General features: G+C 52.6%; 2 protein-coding genes across 2 annotated transcripts in view; both read left to right on the top strand.

Moving 5' to 3' along the window:
• CSK (C-terminal Src kinase) overlaps window positions 1-7,385 on the top strand; it is a 53,641-nt gene extending 46,256 nt beyond the window's left edge. Inside the window, exons 6-13 of the mRNA XM_090029119.1 lie at window positions 1,663-1,756; window positions 1,882-1,947; window positions 2,496-2,595; window positions 2,952-3,042; window positions 3,480-3,553; window positions 3,782-3,977; window positions 4,725-4,811; window positions 6,213-7,385. Of these exons, the coding sequence (XP_089885245.1) occupies window positions 1,663-1,756; window positions 1,882-1,947; window positions 2,496-2,595; window positions 2,952-3,042; window positions 3,480-3,553; window positions 3,782-3,977; window positions 4,725-4,811; window positions 6,213-6,395 (891 nt within the window). The 3' untranslated portion in view covers window positions 6,396-7,385. The remainder of the gene's footprint in view (window positions 1-1,662; window positions 1,757-1,881; window positions 1,948-2,495; window positions 2,596-2,951; window positions 3,043-3,479; window positions 3,554-3,781; window positions 3,978-4,724; window positions 4,812-6,212) is intronic.
• A 3,637-nt stretch (window positions 7,386-11,022) lies between these two features.
• The window catches only part of CPLX3 (complexin 3), a 38,374-nt gene continuing 21,779 nt past the window's right edge, over window positions 11,023-27,617 (top strand). The window contains exon 1 of the mRNA XM_090028835.1: window positions 11,023-11,112. Coding sequence (XP_089884961.1) covers window positions 11,059-11,112 — 54 coding nt within the window. The 5' untranslated portion in view covers window positions 11,023-11,058. The remainder of the gene's footprint in view (window positions 11,113-27,617) is intronic.

Genomic DNA, 27,617 nt, shown 5'->3' with positions numbered 1-27,617 from the left:
AAATAGTCCTAGTGCTTTCAGCCTTTCCCTCTAAGACCTGTTTCCCAGCCTTGTAATCATTTTTCATAGAACCATAGAGAAGTCAGGCTGGAAGGCACTTCCGTAGGTCATCTGGTCCACCCTCCTGACTGAGGCAAGATCATTCCTATCCAAATCATCCTATACAGATCCACTGTCTAACCCCTTAACAAGATTACCTTTAACCCTGACACAACAGAAGTCATAATGCCCTAACCTGCCATAGGTAAAGCAGGGGGGACCATAGTAGTCACCATCTTGATGCTGTAAAAGGTATTCAAAATACATTCAAGAAATCCCAGGAAGAGGCCTATGCCCCCTGGCACAGAGCAAGGCAAAACCCCCCACAGTCCATACCAATCTGAGTTCCTTCTTGACCCTAAATATGGCAACTGGTTTAACTGTGAGAAGAGGGGCAAGACCATCTGGCTGGGAACTTCTGGGTTTAAGTTCCAGCAGGACCATCGGTACCCGCCAGTCAAGATCCCCAGCCTTGGCTGCAGCCAGCACTCGGTACCTCTAAGCAAGGCTTAAATCCTGACATATAGCAGTGGGGTGGGGAGGGGGAATTAACTCCCAGCCCCATGCAGCAACCAGCAAAGCCGAGAATCATGGGTAAATATACCCGTAATAGAACACAGGCGTAGCTATACCTAAATCACCCACAACCAGTGGATGTCCATCCAGCCTCTTCTTGAACACCTCCAGTGATGGAAAATCCACAGCTTCTCTGTGGTCTGTGCTGCTGCCTCACTGTTCTAGCACTAAAGAAGTTTTTCCTGATATCCAATCCAAACCTTTGCTGCAACTTCAAGCTGTTGGTCCATGTCCTACCTGGTGAACCAAGAAAGAAAAGATGTTCTCCCTCTTTGTTATGGCAGCCTTCCAAGTATTTGCAGACTGCTGTCTTGCCTCTTAAGTGCCTTTTCTACAAGCTGAACATGCCTAGTACCTTCAGCCTTTCCATATATGACTTGCCTTTCAAGCCCTTTATCATTTTTGTTGCCCACTACTGGACCCCTCTAGCTTCTCCATTGTCCTTTTTAAAATGTGGAGCCCAAAGCTGCATACACTACTCTAGATGAGGCCTAATTAGTGCTGAGTAGGGAGGCACTATAACCTCCCATGACTTGCACCTAATGCTTCTACTGATACATCCCAAAATTGCATTTGCACACTCACTGCAGAGTTATCGAGTCTCTCATCAACTGAGACTCCCAGATCCTTCTCCATAGTGCTGCCTTCCAGCTTTGACCTGAGCTTAAGCAAGAGGAAGGGGTCCTTACTGGGCCTAGTGTTGGAGCCTCTCACTGTGCTCCCCACCCCGTGTGGCAGCTGTCTTTGTTGTAAGGGGCCAGCCTGGTGCCTTTGGGAGTTCACAGTCCACCTGGTCCATCTCCTCGTTCTATGGGGAGGGTGGTGTTGAGGGGACTTAGCCTCTGCCCATCCCCTGGTTTGGCATCTCCCTTGGAGCCCTAGACCTGCTCTCCAGTATTGGCTCCTGTGGGGTGGGAGCTGGGGATTTAGGACATCCCATTCATGGTGCACCAGATGGGGTAAAGGCATCACATGGAGGCAGCTCCAGCTGCTCCCATAGATGGGCAGATGGGTCATTGTCTCACACTGTCCTTCTTCCCTTGGCAGCATTACACTTCAGACGCCGATGGGCTCTGCACGCGCCTCATCAAGCCAAAGGTCATGGAGGGGACAGTGGCAGCTCAGGATGAGTTCTCCCGAAGTGAGTCCTTCCCCGAGGAGCCTCTGCAGTGTGGGCCTGGCCCCATGCACCCCTTCTCCTTCCCCTCACCCTGTGTCTTGCCATCACTGTGCGTGCCTGCTCATCTCTCCTCTGTCCCTCTCCAGGTGGCTGGGCCCTCAACATGAAGGACTTGAAGCTGCTGCAGATCATTGGCAAAGGGGAATTTGGAGGTCAGCTGGGGGCATTGCTTGTTCTTCCCTCTTTGGCACTGGGGAGGGGCTGCGGAGTAGCTGGAGATGGGGCATGCTGAGTTGATCCCCTCTCCTGGATGAGGGAGGCCTGAGGTCCCCCCACCCACATCTTTGCCCATGATGCCCCATCCTGAAGGGTGGGGGTGATCTTCTTCATAGGCAGTAGAAATCCAGCCTCTGTGTTCCCTGTTCTCCAAATGTTCCTGTGGATCCAAGGGGAGCTCTGATAGCAGCAGCCCTTTTCCCATGTCTGGCACATTCAGCTGAGGGCAGCAGGGATCCTCACAGGCTGGGAGGGAGCTGAGCACTTGGATTCACGAAAGCAGCAAGCCCATTTGGCTTGCGGATCAAAGTCTGGTGGTGTCTCCAGGTCACAGTCAGGGCTCTAAAGTCGGTGCTTTCTCTTGTGGCCACTTCTCCCATCCAGATATGGGGCAAAGCAGGTGGAGCTGGACTGGATGGAGCTCCCCCTGCATGAAGGAGCTGATGTTCTTCAGATGCCTTCAGCTTTTGTCTTCTCCTTTCAGATGTGATGCTAGGGGATTACCGGGGAAACAAGGTTGCCGTAAAGTGCATTAAAAATGACGCCACCGCCCAGGCCTTTCTGGCAGAGGCCTCAGTGATGACGTGAGTGTCTGAGAGGGAAGGATGGGCAGATGGAAGTGAGGTCTCCTTTTGGGGGTGGAGGAGTCCAGGGGCTGCTGGCTAGCAGAGCTGGGAAGGAGCAGCAGCAGGACAGGGACAGTCCTCATCTGGCGTGGAAGGGGATGGAGGGATGGGAGGTGACTGAAGGGTTTGAGGCACAGTGGAGCAGGGTCTGTGGGGGTGTGGGGAAGGGTCTGGGCCATGAGAGTCATGATAGGTCTGTGTCGTGGGGCTGGGCCCTGCTAGCAGTAGCATTGCCCCAGGGACACCCTGAGCAGTGCCCTGGAACAGGCATTTGGCTGGACAGGCATTTGAGCCCTTCCCCCATCCCTTCACAGGCAGCTCCGGCACAGCAGCCTGGTACAGCTGCTGGGAGTGATCGTGGAGGAGAAGAGCGGCCTCTACATTGTCACCGAGTTCATGGCAAAGGTGAGGCCCACACTGCAGGGAGACAGCCGGAGCCCTGGAGATCAGCCTTTCCCTGCCATCAAGCCTGTGTTGGTCACAGAAGATCTTCCTGGCTGGGCACGTGCCACTCAGGATTGCCATCCTGGCCCCGGAGGCTTGTAGGGTCTAGCTTGGCCAGTGCTCCCTGCCTGTGTCTGATCGTGTTACAGTCTGTAGGGAGGGGATGTACCCCAGGGTAAGGCTGTGCAGCTGCTCTGCTGCTACTGTGGGTAAGGGCAATTTAGTCCATAGCCAGTATGTGTGTCAGCACCCATTCGCTCAAACAGAAGCCCTGTTACCTGCTTCCTGAAGGGCCTCCCTGGCTGATCCAGCTGGATCCTGCTTAGCTTCAGAAAGGGGTAGGGTGAGGCGGGGCGTCAGCTGGCCCTGATGGTCCTTTTCTCTCTGTGTCTGGCCAGGGAAGCCTAGTAGATTACCTGAGATCCCGAGGGAGGTCTGTGCTCAGCGGAGACTGCCTGCTTAAGTTCTCTTTGTAAGTATGACATCACAAGGCACCCCTGCAACCTCATAATGCAGCGCCCCACAGACCCATGGGACGGCCAGGTCTTTGGGTCCAGTCATGCTTTGTGCTTCTCACACCATCCCTGCCCGTAGCTCCTAGCCTTGAGGAGCATGGCCACCTGACCCCCTACCCCTGTGGGGGTCAGCCATCCGGGTGGGCCTCCCGCCACTGAGCCCACTGGCTGCTCTTTCCCTGCAGAGACGTCTGTGAAGCCATGGAGTATCTGGAAGCCAACAATTTTGTCCACCGGGATCTGGCAGCGAGGAACGTGCTGGTCTCGGAGGACAACATTGCCAAGGTCAGCGACTTTGGGCTGACCAAGGAGGCATCGTCCACTCAGGACACGGGGAAGTTGCCGGTGAAATGGACGGCGCCAGAAGCACTTAGAGAAAAGGTGAGAGGAAGCAGAGTGAGACCTTAGTTATCTGCGAGGGCATGTGGCCACTGTCATGTGTGTCCCCAGACCAGGCTTGTACAGGTCAACCAGACCTGCTCTTATCCAGCCTGAAGTACGTGGGGAAGCGGGGGCAGGTTTGGCTTCAGTAGAACCACTGGCCCCTAGTGGAGGGAACCGTCAGCTCTCGTCATGGTGGCAGCTGCTGAGGGGCAGGGAAAAGGGATGCGATTCCCCTCCCCTGGGTGCGGGAGGCTGTAGGCTGCCTGGGGAGCAGGAGGTGGGGAGGAAGGGGCCTGACAGGGCATTGCAGCAACTGAAGTCTAGGAGGCATGGGGCAGCCTCCAGCAGCAGTCACAAAATCGCCCAGCATAAACAGCCGTTAGGCCTTTGCCCTGAAATAGCTGCCAAGGTGCTGCCTGCAGCATAGCAATCCAAAGCGAGCATAAAACTGTCTGAGCGAACCTCAAGCATCTTATACTGGACCAATACAGCCTGTAATACAGAACAGAGCTTGTGTTACCTTCTCCTCCCCAGCAAAGGCTGCTCTGTCCAGAGCTAGCCTGAGGTGCCCTGGGGCTGAATTAATGGGCTGTTTCAATCCCACTCCTACCCATATCCTGCAGCCCTTCTGGGGCCCTGCGGATGGAGGGCAGGGCTTGGATTGGGGCCCTTTTCCCTGCTTGGCTCCTCTCTGTCCCCAGCTGGTCACACTAACCCCTCCTCCCTGGGCTGTCTTCTCTACAGAAATTCTCCACCAAGTCTGACGTGTGGAGTTTTGGGATCCTCCTCTGGGAAATCTACTCCTTCGGGCGAGTGCCTTATCCGAGAATCGTAAGTGAGGCTTTTGCCCCAGCGGGGGGAGAAGGGGCCACCTACCTTCCAGCCCCAGTTCCTCTGCTTGGATCTTCCCCTGCCTAGGCGGTGTGGCTCTGCATTCCCTTTTTTTGCCAGTTGTGGGGAGCAGCTCAGCCTCCATCCTGAGCCTACTGAGCCTAGCACAGAGGGTCCTTTCAGGGGTCACCTACTGAGTGCACTGCCCCTGGGGCTGTTGGGCATTGGGTCATCTGCTATTGGGCCCTGATCAGGCATAGTGAAGGAGGCGGGCCCTGTCCTCTAGAGCTTGTGATGCAGGCTGATATGCCAAAAGAATGTCTGGCAATGAGCCTCGAAGGGCCCCATCTCCTTATGTCAGTGGTGCTCCGCCTATGGCCCATGGGCTGGATCCAGCTCATGGCACTGGGGATCAGCCACAAGCAGGGGATTGGCTGGATTGCAAGCACCCTGCCCACCTCTCTAAAAACTTTTACAGCACTGGCTTAATTCATCAAAGAGAGGAAAGCAAGAGATGGCTGTCTGGAATACCTATGAGGGGAGCAGGGATTTGATTGCAGAGGGCACTTCAGTCTAGTAGACAAGGGTCCAGCAAGATTCAGCAGCTGTGGTTGAAGCTTGCCAAGATCAGGCTATAATTAAGGGGTAGGATTTTAACAGTGAGCAGGGGGTCTTGCTGGACAATTCAACCCCAGCACTTGCATAGAATAGTGGCTGCATCTTCCCAAGGGAAACAGGAGTTTGCCGGTTTTGTCACCTGCGACAGGCAGGTCAGAGGAGATGATCCTTTCTGGCCTTCTAACTTTGATCCAATAAAAGGAAGGTGAAGCCAATGGCTGCCAGGGTCCAGTCACTGGTCTGGGCTGGCACTTGGGACACCTGGGTTCTTTTCCTAGTTCTGCCATGATCTGCCAGGGACGGCAGGCAAGTCTCTACAGTGCTCAGTGTTCCTCCTGCGCTTTGCCCTGCCTGCTGTGGGTGCTGCCTCTCAGTGTGGTTACACTGAGGATTTCAGTGAGGTGTGGTCTAAGCATTGCCATGGTGGGTGGGGAGGAGAGGGGCCAGGGAACCACAACAGAAGTAGGTTTGCTGATGCTCTAGCTCATCCCAAGATGCACATCCCCCCACCCCCAGCTGTTTGGTGTGCCTTGCTGCCAACACCTATGATCCATGGAGCCTCTAGCTGAACTGTGATGGGGTCTGGGGGTGGAGCCAGTGGGGAGATGGGGTAGAACTGGATGGGAAGTGAGGCAGGTGGGGGTTTGTGAGCTCTTGGAAGAGGGGATTCTTGTGTACCCTGGGAAGGGGCTGACCCAATGGGGGTGTCCCCAAGGTCTGTCTGCACCCTCACCAGGGCAGCAGCAAGAGAGCAGTTTCCTCAGCCTCATTCTCCCCCTGTAGCCTCTGAAGGACGTCGTTCCCCGCGTGGAGAAGGGCTATAAGATGGACCCGCCTGATGGCTGCCCCCCAATTGTCTACGAGGTGATGAAGAAGTGCTGGGAACTGGACCCCAACCATCGACCTTCCTTCCACCAACTACGGGAACAGCTAGAGCACATCAAAGCCAACGAGCTCTACCTGTGAGGCAGGGGCAGGGCTCTTCCCCTGCCCTGCCCCTTTCCCCAGCGGGCCCTACCCCTCTTCACGCACACTGGTCAGAGGGAGGGCACAAGGACTCATGTGAGCCACTGGATCAGGAGTCGGACCTGCTCTGAGGCTTGGCCCACAGGACTGTCCTAGAGGAACCCATTGGACTTGTGTAAACGCGCCCCATCCCCTTTGCCCACCCTGGCCACCCCTTCCCGGATCCTTTCGGCTGAGTTGTCCGGAGATGCATGAGTGAGAGTGACTTGAGCGAAGTTGTTCCCACCAGCTCTTCTTGCCCTGCAGGGATCAGCCTGGGAGGGGGGGCAAGCATCATGTTTTAGGAGCATGTGGTGCCCCCTAAACACACATACACACACAATCTCCCTTTCCTTCCCCCCAACTGGATCTCTGTTTTGCTCCTCAATTTCTCCCTGGGGTCGTGTCTCTGCTTCTCTCTCACAGGATCACAACAGTGGAGGGTGGGGGTGGGAACAGGCAATACAGCTTCAACACAGCACGGGGAGGGGGCATTGAGATACCGGGCCTTGTCCCGCATCTACGAGGGGGGATTCCTGCTATTGCTCAAAACAAAATAATACAAAACAGAAACCCCAACTTCTGGTTCAGTCTTTTTTTTTTAAATATTATTATTTTACATGGAAACAAGGAACCAGCCACGTGCTGGGTTTTACTGAAGTATGGATCTTATTTTTTAATGTAATTAAACAAAGAAACAACCCCAATAAGCAACCCAACAGCTGCCCAAAAGGAAAGCAGAGAGCAGGCTCCCAGACCCGCCAACCAGATGGGTGAGACCAGACCGAAGAAACCAAGGACAGTTGTTGGATTGTTTTGCTTCAACTTGTTGCAGTGTTTGCATGCCGTCTCCAGAGGCCTTTTCCAGTCCTGTCCAGTGCTTTATTCTCATGTAATGCTGCCAACTGTGAGATTAAACTGTAATAAAAAACCATTCCATATGGACACGGACTCGCCACGCCTCCCCAGGTGTCTTTCTCTGGGGAGAGGAAGGGGTGGCTCTTAGGAGCTGAGGGAAGAGGGTGCATCCCAAAGAGAAATCAAAGGTGAGTCATGATGGGCTGTGGCCTGTGTCTGGCAATGAAATGAGTGTCTTGCCAGCAAGAGAACACTGACTTGTATCCATCTTACTGTCTACTTTGACTGCCAGGTCCTTATCTGCAGTACTGCAGCTGAGCCAGTCATTCTCCACTCTGTATTTGTGCATGAAATTATTCTGCCCCAAGTGCAGAACTTTGCACTTGTCCCTGTTGAATTTCATCTAGTTGCTTGTGGACCATTTTTCAAGTCTATTCAAGTCATTCTGGAACTAGCCCTGCCCTCTAGTGCCTGCAGCTGCACCCATCTTAGTGTCTTCTGCAAATTAGTTACGTGTGCACTTGATCCCATCATTCAAAACATTAATGAAGATATTAAACAATACTTGATGCAGGACAGACCCCTGGGGAGCCCCATTAGACATCAAGCCATTGATGACTACTTGTTGATCATGATGATTCAACCAATTATGTATCTACCTTACAGTGCTTTTATCTATTCTGTATTTCTTTAGCTTGTTAATTAAATTGTTGTGAGAGATGGTGTCAAAAGCCTTGCTAAAGTCAAGGGATATCACATCCATTGCTCTTCCCTCATCCATGAGAGCCTGTTGCCTTGTCATAGAAGGAAATCAGGTTGGTCAGGCAGGACTTGCTCTTTGTGAGTCCATGTTGGCTGGTCCTGGTCACTTTGTTCTCTTCTAGATGATTCACAATAGAGCCCTTGTGGAAACAATAGATGGAGGGGGCTGAGCTTGCCACTTCCAGTTCATATCACCTTCAAGAACCAAGTGGAGCCAGCACCAAATTCAGGGCTTTGGATCCTTGCTTGTCATATAAAACTGGGAGGGGAAGGGGAAGAGTATAGCATTTGAATAGCATGTAGTTCCCCTCTGCTTGTACACAGTCTCTCCTTCCTTCCCCTTCCCCTCCCCTGCTCCCCCTGGTTCTGTGTCTAGGGAAGAGTAAACCTGATTCTTGGGGACACCTCTCCCAGTAGCCACCTGCCCCCGTGTTGCTCCACGCAGCCAGTGGCTGAAGTTTCCCTGCCTCCATTCCAGCACCCCAGGGTCAAACTGTACCAGATAAGCATCTTGGGGGGGGGGTGATTAGAGCAGGACTTGGGGAGGGGCTGGAACTTCACTTGTGGCACACTAGTCAAAAATGCTGCCCTGTCACTGATGTAGGAGATGGCAGCCTTGATCAGGCCTCACCATGAACTGGCTCTTGGTGACAAAGGTAGCAGCTAGCAATAGTTACTTCACACACTTAGGACCTTTTCCTAAGAAGACCAAGATGGGTAAAACTTTAGATCTGTCTGGCTTGGGGCCCACACGAGTCATCACGGGTAAGTGAAGAGACACAGCCAGATACTTCCGGGTGACTTGTGGCAGGCAGGCAGCATGGCAATGAGCAATGCTGGGGTATGACACACCATCTGCTAGAGACATGGGGAAAAAAATCAACCAAGCTTGGTTTGTGCACTGCAAAGAGCCACAGCAGTAGGCTGCAGCCAGTTATCACAAGACTTAGACTATCTCTCCACCTCTGTGACTGCTGCACTGTTCATATACACTGGTTTTCTCCATCTTATAGGTGGGTCATGTTGTCATCCTGTTAAACCACCTTAACACCTGGAGCTTGATCTTTGCAACCAAGTACAGATCTTCCTCCTAGTTGATTGTTTAAGAGGTTTCTCAATTCCTGCCATTGTGTATCACCCTGGTGTGAGGTTGGTCTCTAGTGGCATGGGCTGTGCTAGATCTAGACTGTTCTCAGTGGTGGCAGATGACCGAATGAGGAACAATGGCCTAAAGTTGCTGCAAGGGAAGCTTAGGGTGGATGTTAGGTAAAACCTCACCAGGGGGGTGGTGAAGCACTGGAACAGGATACCTAGGGAGGTGGTGGCATCTCCATTTTTGGAGGCTTTTAAGGCCCGGATCAACAAAGCCTTGGCTGTGCTGGTTGGGAATGGCCCTGCTTTGAGCAGGCAGTTGGAGTAGATGACATCCTGAGGTCCCTTCCAACCCTTATTTTCTATGAGTCTGTTTTGGCTATGAAGGGTAGGTTCAAAGCAAATCTGAGATGTGGGGAAGAATAAGGGTGGCCTTTTGTGCCTGCTTGGTTGGTACTTTCCTGCCACAAGTCAGCGACAGGCTTCTGGGCTTTCTCTCATATGGGTACCACTTCTACCATCTCCATTCAGCAATGTCCCAGTACCATGGAGGCAGGAAGGAGTCTGACTTGATTTATTCACATATTGCACACCATTTTCCCCGAAACTAGCGATCAAAAATTGGGGGGGTGTGTCTTAAACTAGGAAACAGGTTCAGAACAGTTTGGTTAAAGAGGGAAATTCTCCCCTCCCCCACCCCCGCTTCATTCTGCCTAGCCAAACCCAGGAGTGTCTTATTTGGGACCATGTAGTATATGGAGAAATATGGTAGTACGTACCTCCCTGCCCCTCTAGAGCTCAGCATGTGTTACTAAGAAGGCACTTTTCGTATTGCAGACCAGAAAACAGACACTGAGCTTTGCCTGTGGTGCATTTTATAGTAAGACTGGGGGAGCCTGTGTTTAAGTACTAGTAACTGGGGCCCTGCCTGCTAGGTGGAGGCTGGCTGTGGCTGTCTAATAAGAACAGCTGCTGTGTGCAAGGCCCATGACCACACAGCAGGACAGTAGCAGAGCTGGGATGATAACCCTGGTCTCTGGGGTGCCAGGTCTGGGCCCCAAAGCCCATCCCTAAACCTTGCTGCTACTCTGCAATTAACTTCTTGTTTCCAGGTCAGTGACAGGACATTTGGATGCATCTCTCTGAGCTGACTCTGCCATTGAGAGAGGGATCAGCTGGTGCTTTGGTAATGGCACCGAAAGCAGCTTGTTACTGACATCAGGTAAACAGAATCAAGGCCGTTTTGCTGCTTTATGTCCTTGTGCCTAGATTATGTCCCGTAGCTGTTGGGTGACTCACCCCAGGATTGAAGTGGGTGTTTGAAGGTCCTCACAGCAGACCTGCATGGCTCCAGCAATGCTGGGCAGCACAGGTAGAGTTAGTGCAAGCCCATTTTGTTCAACTCTCCCATCAGTGTTACATCTTGTCAATCCAGCCTTGCACTGCAGCGTCTCCATTTCTTGAGGAGTGGCCTGTGAATGGCTAGTGCCTGTTGTCCTGTGCCAGTAGATGGGTGGACCTGTAATTTCCCTGCCACCTAGCTAACATCACTGGGTGCTGGAAAGATGTGTTCTTCCCCACCCAGTAAGTTTCTGAGATCTTTTCATTTTTCTCCTCTTCTTAGTGGGGGGTGGGAAGCCAAGCCTAGCAATTCTCTTAAAGGGTTAACTCTAAGAAGCCTCCACCTTGGAGTTGGGCCAGCTGAAACCCCGATTGGATTTCTGGCCCTTGTAGTATAAATTAAGTGACATTTTGGAAGGCAGAGTGGTTTGACTTAACACGGAGAAGACACGGTCTGCTTGAGCTGTACTGTTGGCTCCCCCTCGCGGACAATTGTCTGCTCTGCCCTGTTTGAAGATGGTGCCCCACTTGCCGTCAGCCCACGTTCAGAGAAGGTTGTCTCCAAACTGGCATGCATCTTCCTTCAAGACGCAGAGTGGATGGACACAAGTCTCAGGAGTGTGAGGTAAGCGTGATCATTGCTGCGAGTGGTTCCGGCCTGTGTGTCCCAGGAGACCTTTGGCTGTAACGTGGCAGTGACTGGTGGCAAAACCACACCTTTTGAGTCCTCCTCCTTGCAGATCCATGGTCACTCCCACCTCTCACATTCAGTAGATTTCAATGCTCGTCTAGCTAGTCTACGACCTGTATTGTGATAACCCCCAGGAATGTCAAATGCCTCCCATGATCTGGACCATGGGGCTTGTAGGCTGGATCTGGCCCGGGGCATGGCATGGCATGGGGGTGTCAGGATCAGTGCAGACAGTGGCAGGGCTGGCAGCAGCTGTGGTGGGACTAGCAGTGGTAGAGTAAGCCATGATGGGTCAATGACCATGTCCACCAGGGCCTGGGGACCTCTGATTTCTCCAGTAGGCCGCTGCACCTGGCCATGCCCTCAGCTTCCAGTAGCCCAAGCAAGTTGCATCTGGCCACATGTTTGACACCCATGCCCAAGGGAGCCCAGCCAGGGATCACCCCTCCCCTCCATAGTGTCAGGCACTGAACAAAGACACCTGGAAAGTGGCAGTTGCCCAAAGGAGCATATTATCTCGGGAGAAGGGGGAACGTGAGCAGCCAGACCATCCTGATCAGCTTGTCCGGGATTGGCATAAGCAGGGCCTCACTGACACTTGCACCCTCCTGTCAATCCTGCCACTCATGGGCCTAGCTTTGCTGGAAAATCACATCTCAGCCCCCAGAGTGGGTGGTGCTACCATACAGCTTGTATGCCGGCACACCTTCTTCCCACTCTGCTGAGGATGGCTGCACTGCTGTCACTAATGTGGTAAAGGTCATGTGCCCTGCAGCTTTTGAGTGGCTCAAGAGAGCAGTCACTTCCAGCAGCTTGAGAGAAAGGGAAGTGCATCTCGAGAGCTATAGCAGTGAAGGAGGACGTTGCGACTGCCTACAAGAGAAAGAGCAGTCCCCAGAAAATAGGGGTTGGCTGCTGAGAAGAAGTGATGGTCTTGTCTCCTTTGCTTTTACCTGCAACCAGTTGTGGTGGGAGGCCTTGTCGTTTCTGTAACATGCTTAGTGACTGGAGCATTGGGCAGGTGGTTGTCTCTGGATGCTGAGAGCTGGGGTCAGTAGTTTGGGACACCTTGCAGTGCTGTGATGCACCTGCAGGGCTTGGATTCAGAGCTCTTCCTTGGTAGCTGAGCCCACCTCTAACTGCCTGAGGGCGGAGAAGGAAGTACAAGGTCTCCTTGGGAGTGGTGTGTGTGTGTGTGATTGTGGTGGCAGGATGGTGTGTGGGGGGCGTGTAGAGCTGTGTCAGAGGTGGGTGGGTGTGTGTGGGGGGGGTGTTGGGCTGTGTTGGATGCTTGTGTGTGTTAGGGGTGGGGTGTGTGTGTGTATGTGTAGCCACTGGGTGGCTCTGCAGCTCTATGCTTGGAAAATCAGCTGCTTCTCATGAGACCCCAGGATCCCCTTGCCCTAATAGCACAGTGACCCAGCACTTGGTTTTGGCCATATACTCCCTTCCCCATCCTAATGTTGTCCCCCTCTCCAGTCCCACTGTGCCAGCTGTGGTGTGTGTGTGGGGAGGATTATTAAGATGGGAATCATAAATAAAATAGAAAGTATCATCATGTCCCTTTATAAGTCCATGGTGCACCCACAGTGTGAATACCATGTTCAGTTCTGGTTCCCACACCTCAAAAAGGCTAGAAAAGGTCCAGAGAAGGGCAGCCAGGATGATTAATGGTATGAAGAGCTTCCATATGAGGAGAAACTAAAGAAGCTAGGCCTATTCAGTTTAGAAAAGCAACCCTTGATGAGGGACACAGTAAGGGTTTACAAAATACTAAAGAGCAAGTAAATAGGGATTTGTTGTTTATTTCTCATGCAGGTTGAACTAGGGTTCACAAAAAGAAGTGAGTAGGTAATAAGTTTAAAACTGACAAAAGAAGTTCTTTTTCACACAACCTGTAATTGAAGTGTGGAAGTCATTGCCACCAGATGCTTTGGACTCTGATAGTTTAGCCAGATTTAAAAACGGCTGGGACACATTTTTGGAGTAAAGGTGTATTTTAGCTATTGATCATGGGAGTCAGGGGCACAGCCTCTGAATCAGATCTTCCTAGACCTTAAATGCTGGAGGCTGCAAGTGAGAGAGGAGCAGTGGGAAAAACCCTGGTCATACCCAGTTCACTCTCCTTTTCAGCATCCACACTCTGCCTCTGTGTGACACAGGAGACTGCGCAAGACGGACCTAGAGTCTGACCCAGTAAATGGCAGTTCTTATGTTAACCCCTACGTCTTTTAATACATTTCATCCATGGGTCTTAAGACTCATTAAAAAGGGGGCTTGTTAGCAGCAGCCCCTTTTACAGATGGGGAAACTGAGGCACAGAGAGGGGCAAGGACATAGCCAGGGTCACCCTGCAGGCCAGCAGCAGAGCTACAAGTAGAACCTGGCTCTGTGGCAGGGGTGGGCAATTATTTTGGGCAGAGGACCAGTTGCTGAGTTTCGGCAAGCTATTAAGGGCCTCATGACAGGCAGCCCAGGGCAGATTAATATTAATTTTCTAAATTTTTTAGGGGCCCCATGGGCTGGATAGTACGGCCTGGCGGGCCACATCCAGCCCCCGGGCTGCATTTTGCCCCTCCCCCCCGCTCTAGGGGTTCTGCAGCCACCCTGGCTCACTGCCTGCTCCTTGCAGGGCAAGGGAGGAGAGCCCGGGGGGGTGCTGCTTCTACACTGGGGTAGAAGTATCCTGCTCCCACTTGCACCAGTGCAAAGCCCCATGCACTCACAAGCCCCGCCACTCACAGCAGGGTGTGTGCACACTGATGTATATGCACAGTGCTCCACTTCCACCCCACCCAGTCAAGCAGCGCATATCCAGACTCTGGCTACAACGGGCCAGACCTTCTGGAACATCACAGCCATGCTCCATGCACTGTGGGGAGATGCAGGCATGGGGCTCCTTTCTGCCTTTCACCGCCATTGTTATCAGGAGTTCCCATCACAATCTCTGCATGAGGCTCCTTGCTCCAGTTCCCTGGATGCCACCACTGGCTTTGGAGCAGTGTGTGGTGTGCCCCTGCCCCTGCCTCTTCTTGGAACGGGCTCTGTGCTTAGGAAGTGCAGCAGATCCTGCCCAAAGGAGGGTCCCTAGGTGGCAGTTCAAACACAGCTGAGCAGGTAGGGCTGAGAACTGAGTCATTTGCATTCCCACAAGGCAGGCAGCACATACATGATCCTGTGCTCCCCAGCCTGCCCTATGCTAGCTGCAGCACCAGTCAGGATGACAGTTGAAGGAGACTGTGCATGGGGTTATGAGGTCCTGAGGTCTAGCCTTGTCCCTGCGACACACCCAGGAGTTTTGGCAAATCTCCTCCCTTCCTATTGCCTTGGTTTCTCCTTTTCATCCGGGGTGGGGAGGGATGCAGCCCTAGCTCCCCCATTCCAAGAGCCCCAGGAAGGTTACTCAGTTGGTGTCTGCGCAACCCTCGGAAGATGTGATGCACTAAGTCGTATTATTAGAACAAGAGCAGATAGCTGCCAAAGGGGCCAGAATGTGAACAAAATGGACAAGGCAGCACAAGCTTGGATGTCTGGTAGCATTAGTGGTTGCTGGCTTCTGGGCAGGGGGGCAGGAGTGGGCCTGTCCACTTTTGAGTTAGCTCAGGCAACATCAATGCACAGAGGCAGCACACAGACACACACCCACATCTACACATTCATACAGATGCACCCACATGCACACATCCACAGACACAGTTCCAATCTACCAGAACTTGTCTTGGTACCAGGGCCAGCAAATCTAGTCCCTTTGTTAAACTTGTTCAGGAAAATACAATCCAGCATGCCTGTTCCTAATCAAGAGAGGTCTTGCTACAAGAATGCACTCAGCACCTGGCCCCAGCCTCATTTATTATCCTTTGCCCCATGGTTTGACTTAGTCAGACCTGGCTGAGCTTGGTTTTGAGCTGGCTGAGCTAGGCAGCTGGGGTCTTAGTGAAACACTCCTTGAAGGCTGTGTGTGAGGCAGCAAAGTGACAGCTCCCCCCCTAGCAATAGGTCAGTGCAGTGTTTTGTGTAACAAATGCAGCACAACACCCAGGTCAGTTAGAGACCAGCAAAGCTCATATCTGATGAAGCAAATTTCATAGATTTCATAGACATTAGGGCTGGAAGGGACCTCGGGAGATCAAGTCCAGCCCCCTGCCCAAAGGGCAGGAAGTCAGCTGGGGTCATAGGATCCCAGCAAGATAAGCATCCAATTTACTCTTGAAGGTGTTCAATGTAGGTGCTTGAACCACCTCCACTGGCAGGCTGTTCCAGACCTTGGGGGCTCGGACAGTAAAGAAATTCTTCCTTATGTCCAGCCTGAAACGGTCTTGCAGGAGTTTGTGACCGTTCGACCTCGTCATCCCTTGGGGCGCTCTGGTGAACAGATGTTCCCCCAGATCCTGGTGGTCACCCCTGATAAACTTGTAGGTGGCCATCAGATCACCCCTGAGCCTGCGCTTTTCCAGGCTAAAGAGTCCCATGGCTCTCAGCCTGTCATCGTAAGATCTGTTTTCCTGACCTCTGATCATGCGCGTGGCTCTCCTCTGGACTCTCTCAAGCTTCTCCACATCCTTTTTGAATTGTGGAGCCCAAAACTGGACGCAGTACTCCAGCTGCGGCCTCACTAAGGCCGAGTACAAGGGGAGAATGACGTCCCGGGATTTGCTCGAGAAGCATCCATGAATGCACACCAGCATTTTGGTCGCTTTACTAGCCGCAGCATCTCATTGGAGGCTCATGTTCATCTTGTGGTCAATGATGACCCCCAAGTCTCTTTCTTCCGTAGTACTAGCCAGCGTAGCACTGCCGAGCCTATAAGGATACTGCAGGTTTTTCCTCCCAAGGTGGAGAACCTTGCATTTTTCGGTGTTAAACACCATGAGGTTCTCGTCTGCCCATTTGCTGAGCTTGTCCAGGTCAGCCTGGATCACCCGCCTATCTTCTGGCGTGGATGCTTTGCCCCAAAGTTTGGTGTCATCGGCGAACTTGGCCAGTCCACTCCTGACTCCAATGTCCACATCATTAATGAAGATGTTGAACAGGATGGGTCCCAGGACAGAGCCTTGAGGGACCCCACTGGTCACAGGGCACCACGATGAGTGACTGCCATCAATCACAACCCTCTGGGTCTGACCGTGAAGCCAATTTCCCAGCCAGCGGATCGTGGTGGAGCCAAAGCCACAACCGGCCAGTTTGGCCAAGAGGTGATCATGGGATACCAGATCAAAAGCTTTTTTGAAGTCAAGATATATGACATCAATCTCTTCTCCCTTGTCCAGGTGATAGGTCACCTGGTCATAGAAGGAAATGAGATTGGTCAAACAAGACCTACCCGCAACAGACCCGTGCTGGCTGTCCCTTAGGATGTTAGCCTGGGCCAGTCCCTCAAGGATGGCCTCCTTAATGAACTTTTCTAAGATCTTCCCCAGGATAGAAGTCAGGCTAATGGGCCTGTAGTTAGCCGGATCCACTCTCCTCCCTTTCTTGAAGATTGGCACCACATTGGCCTTCTTCCAGTCTTCGGGCACTACACCAGAGCGCCAGGAGTTTTCAAAGATCCGTGCCAGGGGCTGGGCTATGACGCTCGCCAGCTCCTTGAGTACCCTGGGGTGCAGGTTGTCAGGGCCAGCTGACTTGAAGGTATCCAGCTTCTCAAGATGTTCCTTCACGAGGTCAGCATTTATGGAGGGTAGGGGATCCCCCTCACCCGGATCTCCTTGTCCCATAGCAGGCATGGGCATCCTGTGTGACTGATGAAAGACTGACACAAAGTACCTATTTAATAGGTTGGCTTTTTCCTGGGCGTCAGTTGTCAGTTGCCCCATCTGGTTCAGCAGGGGTCCAACATTGCCCTTGCTTTTCCTCCGGCTCCCCACATATCTGAAAAAGGACTTTTTGTTGTCCTTGATGCCTGAAGCTAGTTGGAGTTCAGTTGCAGCCTTGGCTTTCCTGGTTTGCTCCCTGCAGGACCGGACCAGCGCGGAGTAATCCTCCTTGGAGGTGAATCCCATCCTCCATAGGCTTTCCTTTTTAGCCACAGTAGGTCCGCTAGGTCCCTGGAGAGCCAGGGGGGCTGCTGTGCCTTCTTGCTGCCTTTCCTCCGTGTTGGAATAGATTTAGCTTGTGCACTGAGGATCGCTTCCTTGAGAAGCAACCACTCTTCTTGAACTCCCATCTCCCTGGGGTCATGGTCCCTGAGGGCCTGACCGACTAGCCTCTTGAGCTTGTCAAAGTCGGCTTTTCTGAAGTCAAGGACTTCTGTGTTGCTGACTGACTTGCCAGCTTTACGGCGGATGGTGAAGGTGATCAGCTCGTGCTCGCTGTCACCCAACTTCCCATCAATCGCTAGGTCACCGATTAGGTCGTCCCCTGTAGCCAGTACCAGGTCGAGCAGCGCTTTGCCTCTCGTTGGCCCATAGACTTCTTGAGTCAGGTAGAGGTCATCCACGCACGAGAGAAAGCTTTGCGCCCGCTCAGATTTAGCTGAGTGATCTTCCCACGAGATGTCCGGGTAATTGACGTCACCCATGACAACCAAGGTCCTGGAGCAAGCGGCCTCAGTCAGTTCCCGGGCGAACTCCTGGTCAAGCTCGGGACTTTGAGTGGGAGGTCTGTAGTAGACTCCCACCGTTGTGTCCCCTGTGCCGAATTCCCCACGAATTTTTACCCAGAGGGTCTCTAGCTGTCCATGCCGGTTGCCAACATCAGCTTGCAGGGACATGTAGCTTTCCTTCACATAGAGAGCTACACCCCCACCCCTTTTTTCAACACGATCCCTCCTGTACAGGGTATAGGCCTCTATCCCCATGGTCCAGTCATGGGTGGAGTCCCACCAGGTCTCCATTATCCCAATGACATCATATTTCTTTGCACCGAGCAGGAGGACGAGCTCGTCCTGCTTGTTGCCCAGGCTCCTGGCATTAGTGTACAGGCAGGCAAGTGTGCCCTTGGGGGCTCTTGCCTTGCCCACAGATTGTACCAGGGCTGGGGCAGGGGTGAGCTCCCTTAAGTGCCCCCTTAAGTGCCTTGGTCCGCTGGCTTTGCAAGGGCCGTTCAGCGGGCCAGCAGGGACAGTAGTCCCCCCATCCCCCAGCGGGCTTAGTTTAAAGCCCGGTGGAGCAGGTCAGCCAGCCTGGCTGAGAAGAGCCTCCTCCCCAGGGGAGAGAGGTGGAGGCCATCTCTTCCCAGCAGCTCGCTGCCTCTCTCTCCAAAGAGCGGGCTGTGGTCATGGAAGCCAAAGCCTTCCCGATAACACCAGCTCCGCAGTCTTTGGTTCACCGCATGGATCCTCCTCTCCCTCCTCAGCCCATACCCGAGACGGGGAGGATCGACGAAAACACCACCTGAGCTCCCAGACCCCTAAGCCCCGCTCCCAACTCCCTGTAGCGCCTCATGATCTGGCTGGGGGTGCTCCGAGCCATGTCATTGGTGCCCACATGAATAAGGAGCATAGGATAGTGGTCTGTGGGCCGGAGGAGGTGCAGGATCCTCTCTGCAATGTCTCGGATGCGGACCCCCGGGAAGCAGCAGACTTCCCGGGCTAAGGGGTCGGGGCGGCAGATTGCCCCCTCAGTGCCCCGCAGGATGGAGTCTCCCACAACAAACACCTTTCGCTTTGTCTTGGGGAGAGCGGGGGCAGTAGCTGCGGTCGAGCCTGGGTTGCCTGTGGGAGCTGGCAACTGCGTGGGCTCTGCTGGGGCTGCAAGAGGTGCGAACCTGTTGCTATGCTCCGGCGGGGCAGGGGCCTTGGTGCGGCGGGCCTTGGGGCCCTTGACCACCTTGGTCCATGCCCCTGACTGGGCAGAGCGGGAGGTCCCAGAGTCCTCCTTAGTCGCGGAGGGAGACGGAGCTCTCCCCTGCGGCTCCCAGGGGAGAAGGGCCTGGCAGTAGGAGTCTATCTCCTGCTCGCAGTCCCTGATGGCACGCAGTCTCTGGACTGTGGCCTGGAGCTCCTCCAGCCGGCGCGCAAGAGACCCCAGTAGGGAGCAGACCCCGCAAGGGGAGGGGGCCATGCTCCTGGGCCCCAGAGCCTGAAAAAGGGACAGGCAGCCCCCGCAGCCAAGAGCCAGGGGCTCTGTCTGCGTGGAGCCCGGGACCATGGGCTCCGTCTGGGCGGCCGTCTCTGAGGTGCCCAGTGGAGGGGCCGCAGAGCCCGAGGGGACCTGAGGGGTGCGGCGCGTGCCCATCCGTGTCATGCCTCTGGTAGGCTGGCTACGGCTGGGGCTGACTACTCTGGGGGGGTCGCAGGCAGGGTCTCGTGCCCTCCCATGCCCTCCCCTGCGCGAACTCCGCGCTAACTCAAGCGCCTGTTTACGCAGCCTGTTAGCGGGGCTCCGGTCGCCGGGTTCCCTGGGGGGCTGGGCTAAGTAGGGGCCTGGGCGGGGGCTTGACCCGGCCCGGCACCAGGCAGCGGCCTCCTCCCAGCAAGCGAGGAGTTAACCCCTTCCCACCACGAGCCTGCTTACCTCTGGCTGTGCTGGGGGTCGGCAGGCGGCAAATCTGGAGAGACAGGTAGGAGGGAGCTTGTCAATGCACCTGCCGGAACTAAAAACTGGAGGTCCTTGGCACGAGGATCTTTCCTCTCCACTTAGGGTCACGCTGATGACCACATTTGGGATCACAAAGGAATTTTACCCCACCATCAGATTGGGCTGAACTAGGGAAGGGGAGGGCTGCAGCAGGTTGTCTTCCTCTGTAGCAGGGGGTGTGGCCCTCTTCCTTGGATTTTCCAAGTGCTTTTTAACATCCCTTGCAGCAATAAGACACTAACCACCATTGTCCCCCTGCTTTACCTGTGTCAGGTTTGGGTGCTGTGTCTTGTAGTTGTGCAACAAAGTTGATCAGGTAGTTTTAGGAATAGGTTAGATAATCACTTGTATGGGATGACTTGGATAGGGATGATCCTTTCTTGGCCAGAGGGATAGACAAGGTGATCTCTGGAGGTCCCTTCCAGTCCTACTTTTCTATGAGTCTTTGATTGCCACCAATCTCAGCAAGAGGTGCGTGGAGATTGGGATGGGAGTGGCCATGTATGCACCAGCAGAGAAATCAGGTGGGAAGACATGTCAAAAAGAAGGGGGAAGAATGTCAGACTGATCAGATTAACCTCCCAAGGCATGTTCGATACAGCACAAGGAGTGATGGGAGGCCCTGGAGGAGAGGTGATACATGCAGCCAAAAACAAGGCCAGTTCACCTTCTTTTTCCATGCTGTGATGTGTGGTTGGATGATATTTCATAGTGAACTGCATAGTCACTTGATCTTTTCATCTAAATATTTTAATAGCTATAAATGAGGCCATAGTTGGCCTTGGTGAGGCTGCAGCTGGCATACTGCATCCAATTCTAGGCTCCACACTTCAGAAAGGATGTGGAGAAGCTTGACAGAGTCCAGAGGAGAGCCGCACACATGGGCAACTGGTGCCTCCTGAGTTGGGGGTGGGGGGGCATTTGCTGCCCCTGCCCCCCGGGGGACAATCAGTGACTGGGGGGGGGGGGGCATGGCTGAACCCACCGACCTGCAACTGGCAGTGGCATGCTGTTGGCACTTCTGAGTCAGTGGGATTGGCCATGGGGGGACCAGTGATCTTGCCTGCCCCCCTGCCTGGGAGCACTGCTGTCAGGGGGTGCACCAGCACTCTCAGGGGGTGCACATGTACCCCTTGTGCACCCCCTACATGTCACCACTGGCTATGTGCATGATTAGAGATCAAGAGAGCAAGCCTTATGAGGAGAGGCTGAGAAGTTTGGGACTCTTCAGCCTGGAGAAGATAAGGGTTAGGGGTGACTTGATGGCAGCCTATAAGTATATAAGGGGTATGTATCAGGAGCTGGGAGAGCGTCTGTTCACCAAGGCAGCCAAGGGAAGACAAGGTCTAATGGTCACAAACTGCTGGAAGGCTATTTTATGCTGGACATATTCTTTGCTATCCAAGTCTCCAGAGTCTGGAATAGACCCCCCCACCCAGGAGTGGTGCAAGCACCTATCCTGGATACCTTTAAGAAACACTTGGATGCTTATCTTGCTGGGGTGATCTGATCCCAGCTGACTTTCTGCCCCTTGGGCCAGGGGCTGTACCCGATGATCTCACGAGGTCCTTTCCAGCCCTAATGTTTATGAATCTATGAATAGCTGAGTGTATGTTATATCAGTACAAGCCACCATTGGGGTGCTCTGATATCGTCTTTGCTGAGTGGAAGCTGATTTTGTGATCATGTGGGGTGGAACCGGAGGTAGCAGTAATGCAGTCCAGGTATTTTCTTATTGTAACTTGTTTTACTATCTCTGCTTGCCAGTCCCAGAACAGAGATGGGCATAAAGAAAATGCATACAAACTCCTCTTCAAGGCATGTCAGCTCAAAGATCAATGTCTGTTTCTCAGACACTGCATGCTAATAATCAAATCTAATTATAGAGATCAGGAAGGAGAGCAAACTCTTCTTGTTTACGATGCTCCCCCTGAGAGAGGTCACATTACAAAAGCTAACGGTGGTACAGCATTTCTGCAAGGGCTAGCTAAGCGAGGCTGGCATGCTAGGAAAAAGAAGTTGTAAGAGTGGGTCTCACAGTGACCCCAAGTGTAAATTCCAGAGGAATCCAGGTGCAGGGACTGAGATGGAAATCAGTCTGGCTTCCTGCTAGTGCTCCTATCTGGCTCCTCTCCAGAGCCATCTGCCAGACTGACTCAGATGTGGGGACTTTAAGGCTTCCAGGGTCTATGGCTTTGGTGGAGCTTATCAGGAGGACTGCCCTGGATCTGGAACTCTGTATTCCAGGTCATGCCTAGTTTTGAATACTTTAAGGTTTTGAGCTAATCAGGAGTGAAACTCATGCAGCAGCAAGACACTGACAACCCTCCTCCCCCTGCTTTCCTGTGGCCCATCAGGGTGCTTTGGGTGTCTTTGGATAGTGTATCATGTACTTGTGCAACAAGGTTGAGCAAGTAGTTTTAGGAATTGGCTAGACAAGGACTTATATGGGACAGTTTGGCTGGGGATGATCCTGCCTTGAGCAGGGGGTTGGACCTGATGACCTCCAGAGGTCCCTTCTGGCCCAACTTGTCGACACTTCTGTGAAACTGCGATTCAAAATATTGAAATCCTTTGGGACACAGGAAGGACCTGCCTCCATTCAGCTTTATACAAGTCATCTCAATTTGCTGTAAGGATAATGGCTTAAAGAAAATCTATGGGGTGGGCTTCATTGTGGACAGGGCCGGACTTTTGTGGTCGCATGCTCTGTGGAAGTGATGGCATGAGAAGCTGGCAAGTAGATGAACAGACAAGATAAATGGTACTAGAAAAGTGGAGGGGTCAGGAGACAACATGAAACTTGAAAAGACAGAGAAGTAGAAAGGGCAAATAAGTGTATCCTTGATGATTGTGGCTACCACCGTAGTCTTGCTATGTAATCTTGGGCAAGTGACTTGCATGCCCCAGTTACTCTTCTGTGAAACAGAATCAATAATTCTTCTCTACCTTCCAGGGCATATGAAGATAAATTCACTTATTTGTGTTAAGCACACAGGTAGGACAATACTATGCCTCACAGAAGAATCTGGCTAGAAATAGTTACGGTACTTAAGGCCCTTCTCAGTTATACCTCATGACTTATTAGCATCAAGAAGCATCATGTTCCTCTGAGAACCAAACAGGCGGATGAATCTTAATGTACGTGGGAATGAAATTCCTTGTTGAGATGCTTGAAGTGGGGCCAAATCTCTGCCATCAGGAGACAAGCGTCGCCCATCCTTTATTTCCTCCTATTTACTTCTGGCAGCTTGGTGGGTAAAGGAGCCTATTGAGCATGTGCAATTGATCTAACTGCCTGTGGAGCCTACAGGCTAGTACCAATCTCGGTGAATTGCTCCTGGAGATATGGACCCAGTGCGGAGTGAGGGGGGGCATCTGTGGGGCCAGAGCTACTGTAAGACCATTGGGTCTGCTCTAGAGGAACATGGACCATGGAGCAGAGCTGTTTCCATAGAGCATTCAGAGCTGCTTGGCTGAGAGATTGATCTCTTGCTCCCTCTTTCTCTTTCACACGTTCTGCCCCATCTTTGCTGCCGTTCCAGAGGAGGTTTTGTTGTGCAGTGGATGCCACGCTGCTGAATGGAGGCTTCTGAACTGAACCTCTCCATGTGCTACATGTGCTTCATTGGGAAAAGATCCTGCCTAGGATTAGGTTGGTATCACAGATTCCATGCGTCTCCTGTTAGGAACAATCAGATCACATCATCCCCTCTCCCACCCTGGCTCTTCCAAGTGCAGGGTATTATGGCTTTGCCTTGCTTTCCCAGGAGGCAGCAGCCCTAGACAGAAACTAAGACAGGTGAGGAGCATATTGGGGCAAATCCAGTGAAGTCAATAGCATCACCCAACCATCAGACCATGATCTAACTCCCTGTTTTCAGGGACTCAAGGGTGCTCGAGCTTCTGGTCTCCTTCAGGGTGAAAATGTAGACCCTGAGGGGAATGTCTGCGAGCGGTGAATTCTTCAGAAGCTGAGCTGAGCTCTCATCACCACCGTTGGGGGGAGGGGGCCTGGGGGGATCCAGCCACATGATACCAGACATAATCCACCCACAGAGGCTCCTGTGCACTAAACAGTCTTTGCTTTATCTCTGAGGAAGGCTCTTAGTGCAGAACGGCTGCCGTGGAGGCTTTAGCAGGTCTGTCTCTCCTTTTGGGCAGGAGCTCAGGGGGAAGCAGGGTACTCAGAGCCCATGTCTCACACAGAGCTCAGCAGGTTTAAAATAGTCCTGTTCTGCCAAGGAGAATTATTCAGCGTTAAGCAAATATCCTGTGGCCTAAAGCTCTTCTTTTTGATGCTTCCTGCTTGCTGGTGATTTGGATCAGAGATCAGCTGCTGGTATGTTAGGGGGAGAGAGATCAGGGCAGGGCTCGGCCATGCAAGCACGGAGTGCCTTCAAGAGGGTCTGGGTCATTTTGGATTCTGCTTGCATACATTTCCTTTGGTCCTGCTGGTAGCTGCTTGGAGGTGTAAATGCCACCACCTAGTAGGTCTGTGCACAAGGCAACTTCAGAGGGAGAGAGAGACAGATTGGGCAATGTCCTAACCCACGTGGGTGCAACAGAGTGACTTCACAGGCATGGCTACTGCACTTGCCTTGATCTTCCATTGCTTGCCTCTTGAATCACAGCCCTTCCTTGTCCCACCCCTCTCCCCACCAAGCTGGCCTGGGATGCAGAGAGGCACTGATTTTTCATTATGTGCTGGCTGTATGTCCTTCTACCTCCTGCTATGGATCTTCTGGATGCAATCTCCATGGTGGTGGCAGGGTGTAGCTGAAGCAGCCAGGACTCCCATCCTGATGCATCTGGTTCCTTTCACCACAGGTCAGAAATGGGTAACACTGGGTAGAGCTTGTGTCTGCTCCTCTTGCTGGTCAAAGGGGTTTAGCTGGTGAAGGACCACAGCCATGCTGATAGGTCCCATTCCCCAGGTCTTGACAGTGGCTGAGTGGCTATGTTCAGCACAGTCTCAGCAGGGATCATTAGGAGGCGTTGATGAAAGCATTGCCAGCCCAGTGCAGGGTGTGGGGTGGTTGTAGGCACCGGTATCCCCATCCATGCAGGAATTGTACCTGGGGCCTGTGCTTCTATCTGACCAGGCACTGGATAGGAACGCTTTTGGTGGCAGAGTGAGTGAGCACATTCACCTCAAGTCTCTGCTATCTCTGACAAGAAAAGGCAGCAGCTGGCACCCTGGGCGTATGAAGCAGTGAGTGCAGCGAGATGGAGGGTGGCACTGTCAGGTCTTTCATATAGATCAGGGGGGCGGCAGGATGAGTCATCCCCTGACACAGGGAGATATGAGCAGGCCAGATGCCAGGGCAAATCAAGCACTGTTGGGGCAGGAAACAGGTACCTCTTCTGCCCACGGCCTCCTGTGAACACTCCTTGCAAGGCAGGTGGCTCTTCAGTGTCCAGGCTGCTCCTGTTGCATTTCTAACCCCCCCGCCCCAGCTCCCCCAACCCTAGCTTTTGTCACAGATGGGCATGCTGTGAGACACCAGAACCCCAGGGAAAAACAGGCTGGATGCCACCCCAGAGGTGTGCACCATCTGTGGCTCCAAAGAGTGGTCTTGCCACTATACCCACTCCCCTAGGCATGCAATGCAATGATCCTCTCCCAGAACTGCCTGAAACCTCATCACCTATTTCAGTCCTTTTCCTAAGAGAGCCTGTAAAGAAACCTGCTAAGGAGCTGCAGGGATCACAACTGACAACACGCCCTCTTGAGCCTCACCTTGCTCAACTTATAGGGGCTTGGGATAAGTGGTCCAATTCACCAATGGGCACCCAATTTCTGATCGTGATGTTACCCTCAAACCCTTTGCATCTTCCCTCCACCGCCCGCCCCCTCCAAATTTCCCCCTTGTTTTGACAGCCCGCTGGCACGTAAGCAGCTTACTTGTGGGGCTTATAAAGATTAAAGTCATTTGCAGTCAAAGCCATGAAAGCTCTGTAGCTTCCACTGTTTAAAATGCAAAATATTCACCGGTGTCTTCACCCTGTGGATAAAAATAAGACCATCTTTTTTTTCCCCTTTCCTTTTTCCCCTTCATTTCTCTCACTCCTGCTCCATATGCATCTCCAATTATTTTTACATCTGTCTTTATCATTGTTAAGCATCTCATTTAGTGCAGGTAATAGGAAGGTGTTTCAGCAGGGAGATAAGTCAGATTCAGCGCCAAATATAAATCGATGCGGCAGCTGCCAACTCCTTCTCCCTGTTGTCTGGAAAAGTTGGGATGGAGGCCCATGCTCCTGCCCCAAATGAAGATCCTGCCTCTTGGCCTCTGGCTCCTTGACTTGTAAAGGACTCTATCTGCTCTCACCTAACACTTGGGCTTGGTCTTCTTTTGGATGGATCTCTTCATGCGCATCATTGGTGGGCAAGGGTTTTCTCTGCAGCCCAAGCCGTCTGTGCCACTGGCAATCATCTCTCTTCCTGTGGAAATTATTGTCTTTCTCCTTTTCATACAGCTCTTGATTCTTGGTTGCCCCATAACTCTTTGTTAGGGCACAGCAACTGTGCAACCTAGTCTATAGCCCATCTCTTCCTCTTGATGGTACCCAACTGGAGGCTTAGCACAGGAAATTAAAGTCAGGTCAGTCCTTGTTCTCAGAGCATGAGGAGGGAAAGAAATAACTGCTTTAGCAAGATCCATATGTCCAGTGCAGTGCCCATGGGACCCGGAAATCCTTCATGAAGGATCAGGGCTTATTGTGCAGTTTGCTGTCCATACATATGGTGTCTGTGCTAAAGGCATTGAACCCTAAGACCATGACATCATTCCTGGCTGCTCTGACATCACAGGGCTCTGCCACTGAATGGTCAAGCCATGAGCATGTCCATGGCTAGAACCAAGCAGCTTTGTTTTTGTGTGAAACCTTTTTCTGATGGAAAAGTACAGATTCAGTGATCCCAAACTGGTGTGGATTTTGCTGAGTTGTACATTGCAGGGAGAAAGCTTAAAAAAAAGCAAATAAGAAAAAAATGGAAATGATACTTCCCCAACCCCCCAATTGAATTGTTTCATTTTGTGGGAGGGAGGGGTTTAAAGCACCTTATTATTTGAATGGAATTGCAGTGCCCTTTCATTGTGTTCAAGGAGCCGATCACGGGTTTATAAACATCCAAAGCCACAAGAAAACCTTTTTGGCCAAAGGAAATGTTTTGCTCCACCACATGTGATGACGGTGATCATGATTGTTGCTGCCGTTATTATTATGATTAACAATATTATTATATATTTTTTCAAAATTGCTAGTCAGTTGAATAATCCACTGCTTGTTCAGCCCCAATCACGTTGTCTATATCTTATCTTTAACTCTACAACTTCATGAGCAGGACTGTGGGGCTGGGCTTGTGAGCTGGCAGTAGTGGATCCAGGAATGGGGCAAGAGTGGTGCCGTCCCCCTGCAACTGGCAGCGTTGCACATGTGCAGCGAGCTCTGAGCTGCAATCCGGTCAGCGTGGGCTCCTGCTGGAGTTTAGTGTGAGACGTGAGCTCTGAGCTCACTGGTTGATTGAGGTGGGGTCTTGCTGCAGTGAGCACTGCTGCTGTTTGCCTTTCCTCTGCCTCCGCTTCCCCACTGAGTGCAGTAGCAGGGGAAAGGAAGGGACAAGCAGCAGTGGCAGCAGTCACCCCCTGGGCTCTGAAGCTATGTAAAAACTGGGATGGCCAGACCCCACACCAAGAGCTCACATGCAGCACAGCCAAACAGGGTGCGACGCACCACCATGCTTGGTCTGGATCTGCCCATGATCTGTGATCTGGCCGGGCCTTATGGAAAGTGGACTGTGAACTTCCAGACACATGTGGCTGCTGGATATTTGCCTTTGCCTACAGCCTGGTACCCCCCACCTTGGCCCCAGTCTGCTGTGATGGACCGGCACTGGGGTGAACTGGGTTCTACAGG

This window comes from Crocodylus siamensis, chromosome 15 (genome assembly GCF_052110815.1).
Source record: "Crocodylus siamensis isolate JL-2025a chromosome 15, ASM5211081v1, whole genome shotgun sequence".
In the NCBI taxonomy this organism is placed as follows: Eukaryota; Metazoa; Chordata; order Crocodylia; family Crocodylidae; genus Crocodylus; species Crocodylus siamensis.
Note: the sequence above shows the minus strand (reverse complement) of the source record. Positions and strands in the feature narration are given on the sequence as shown.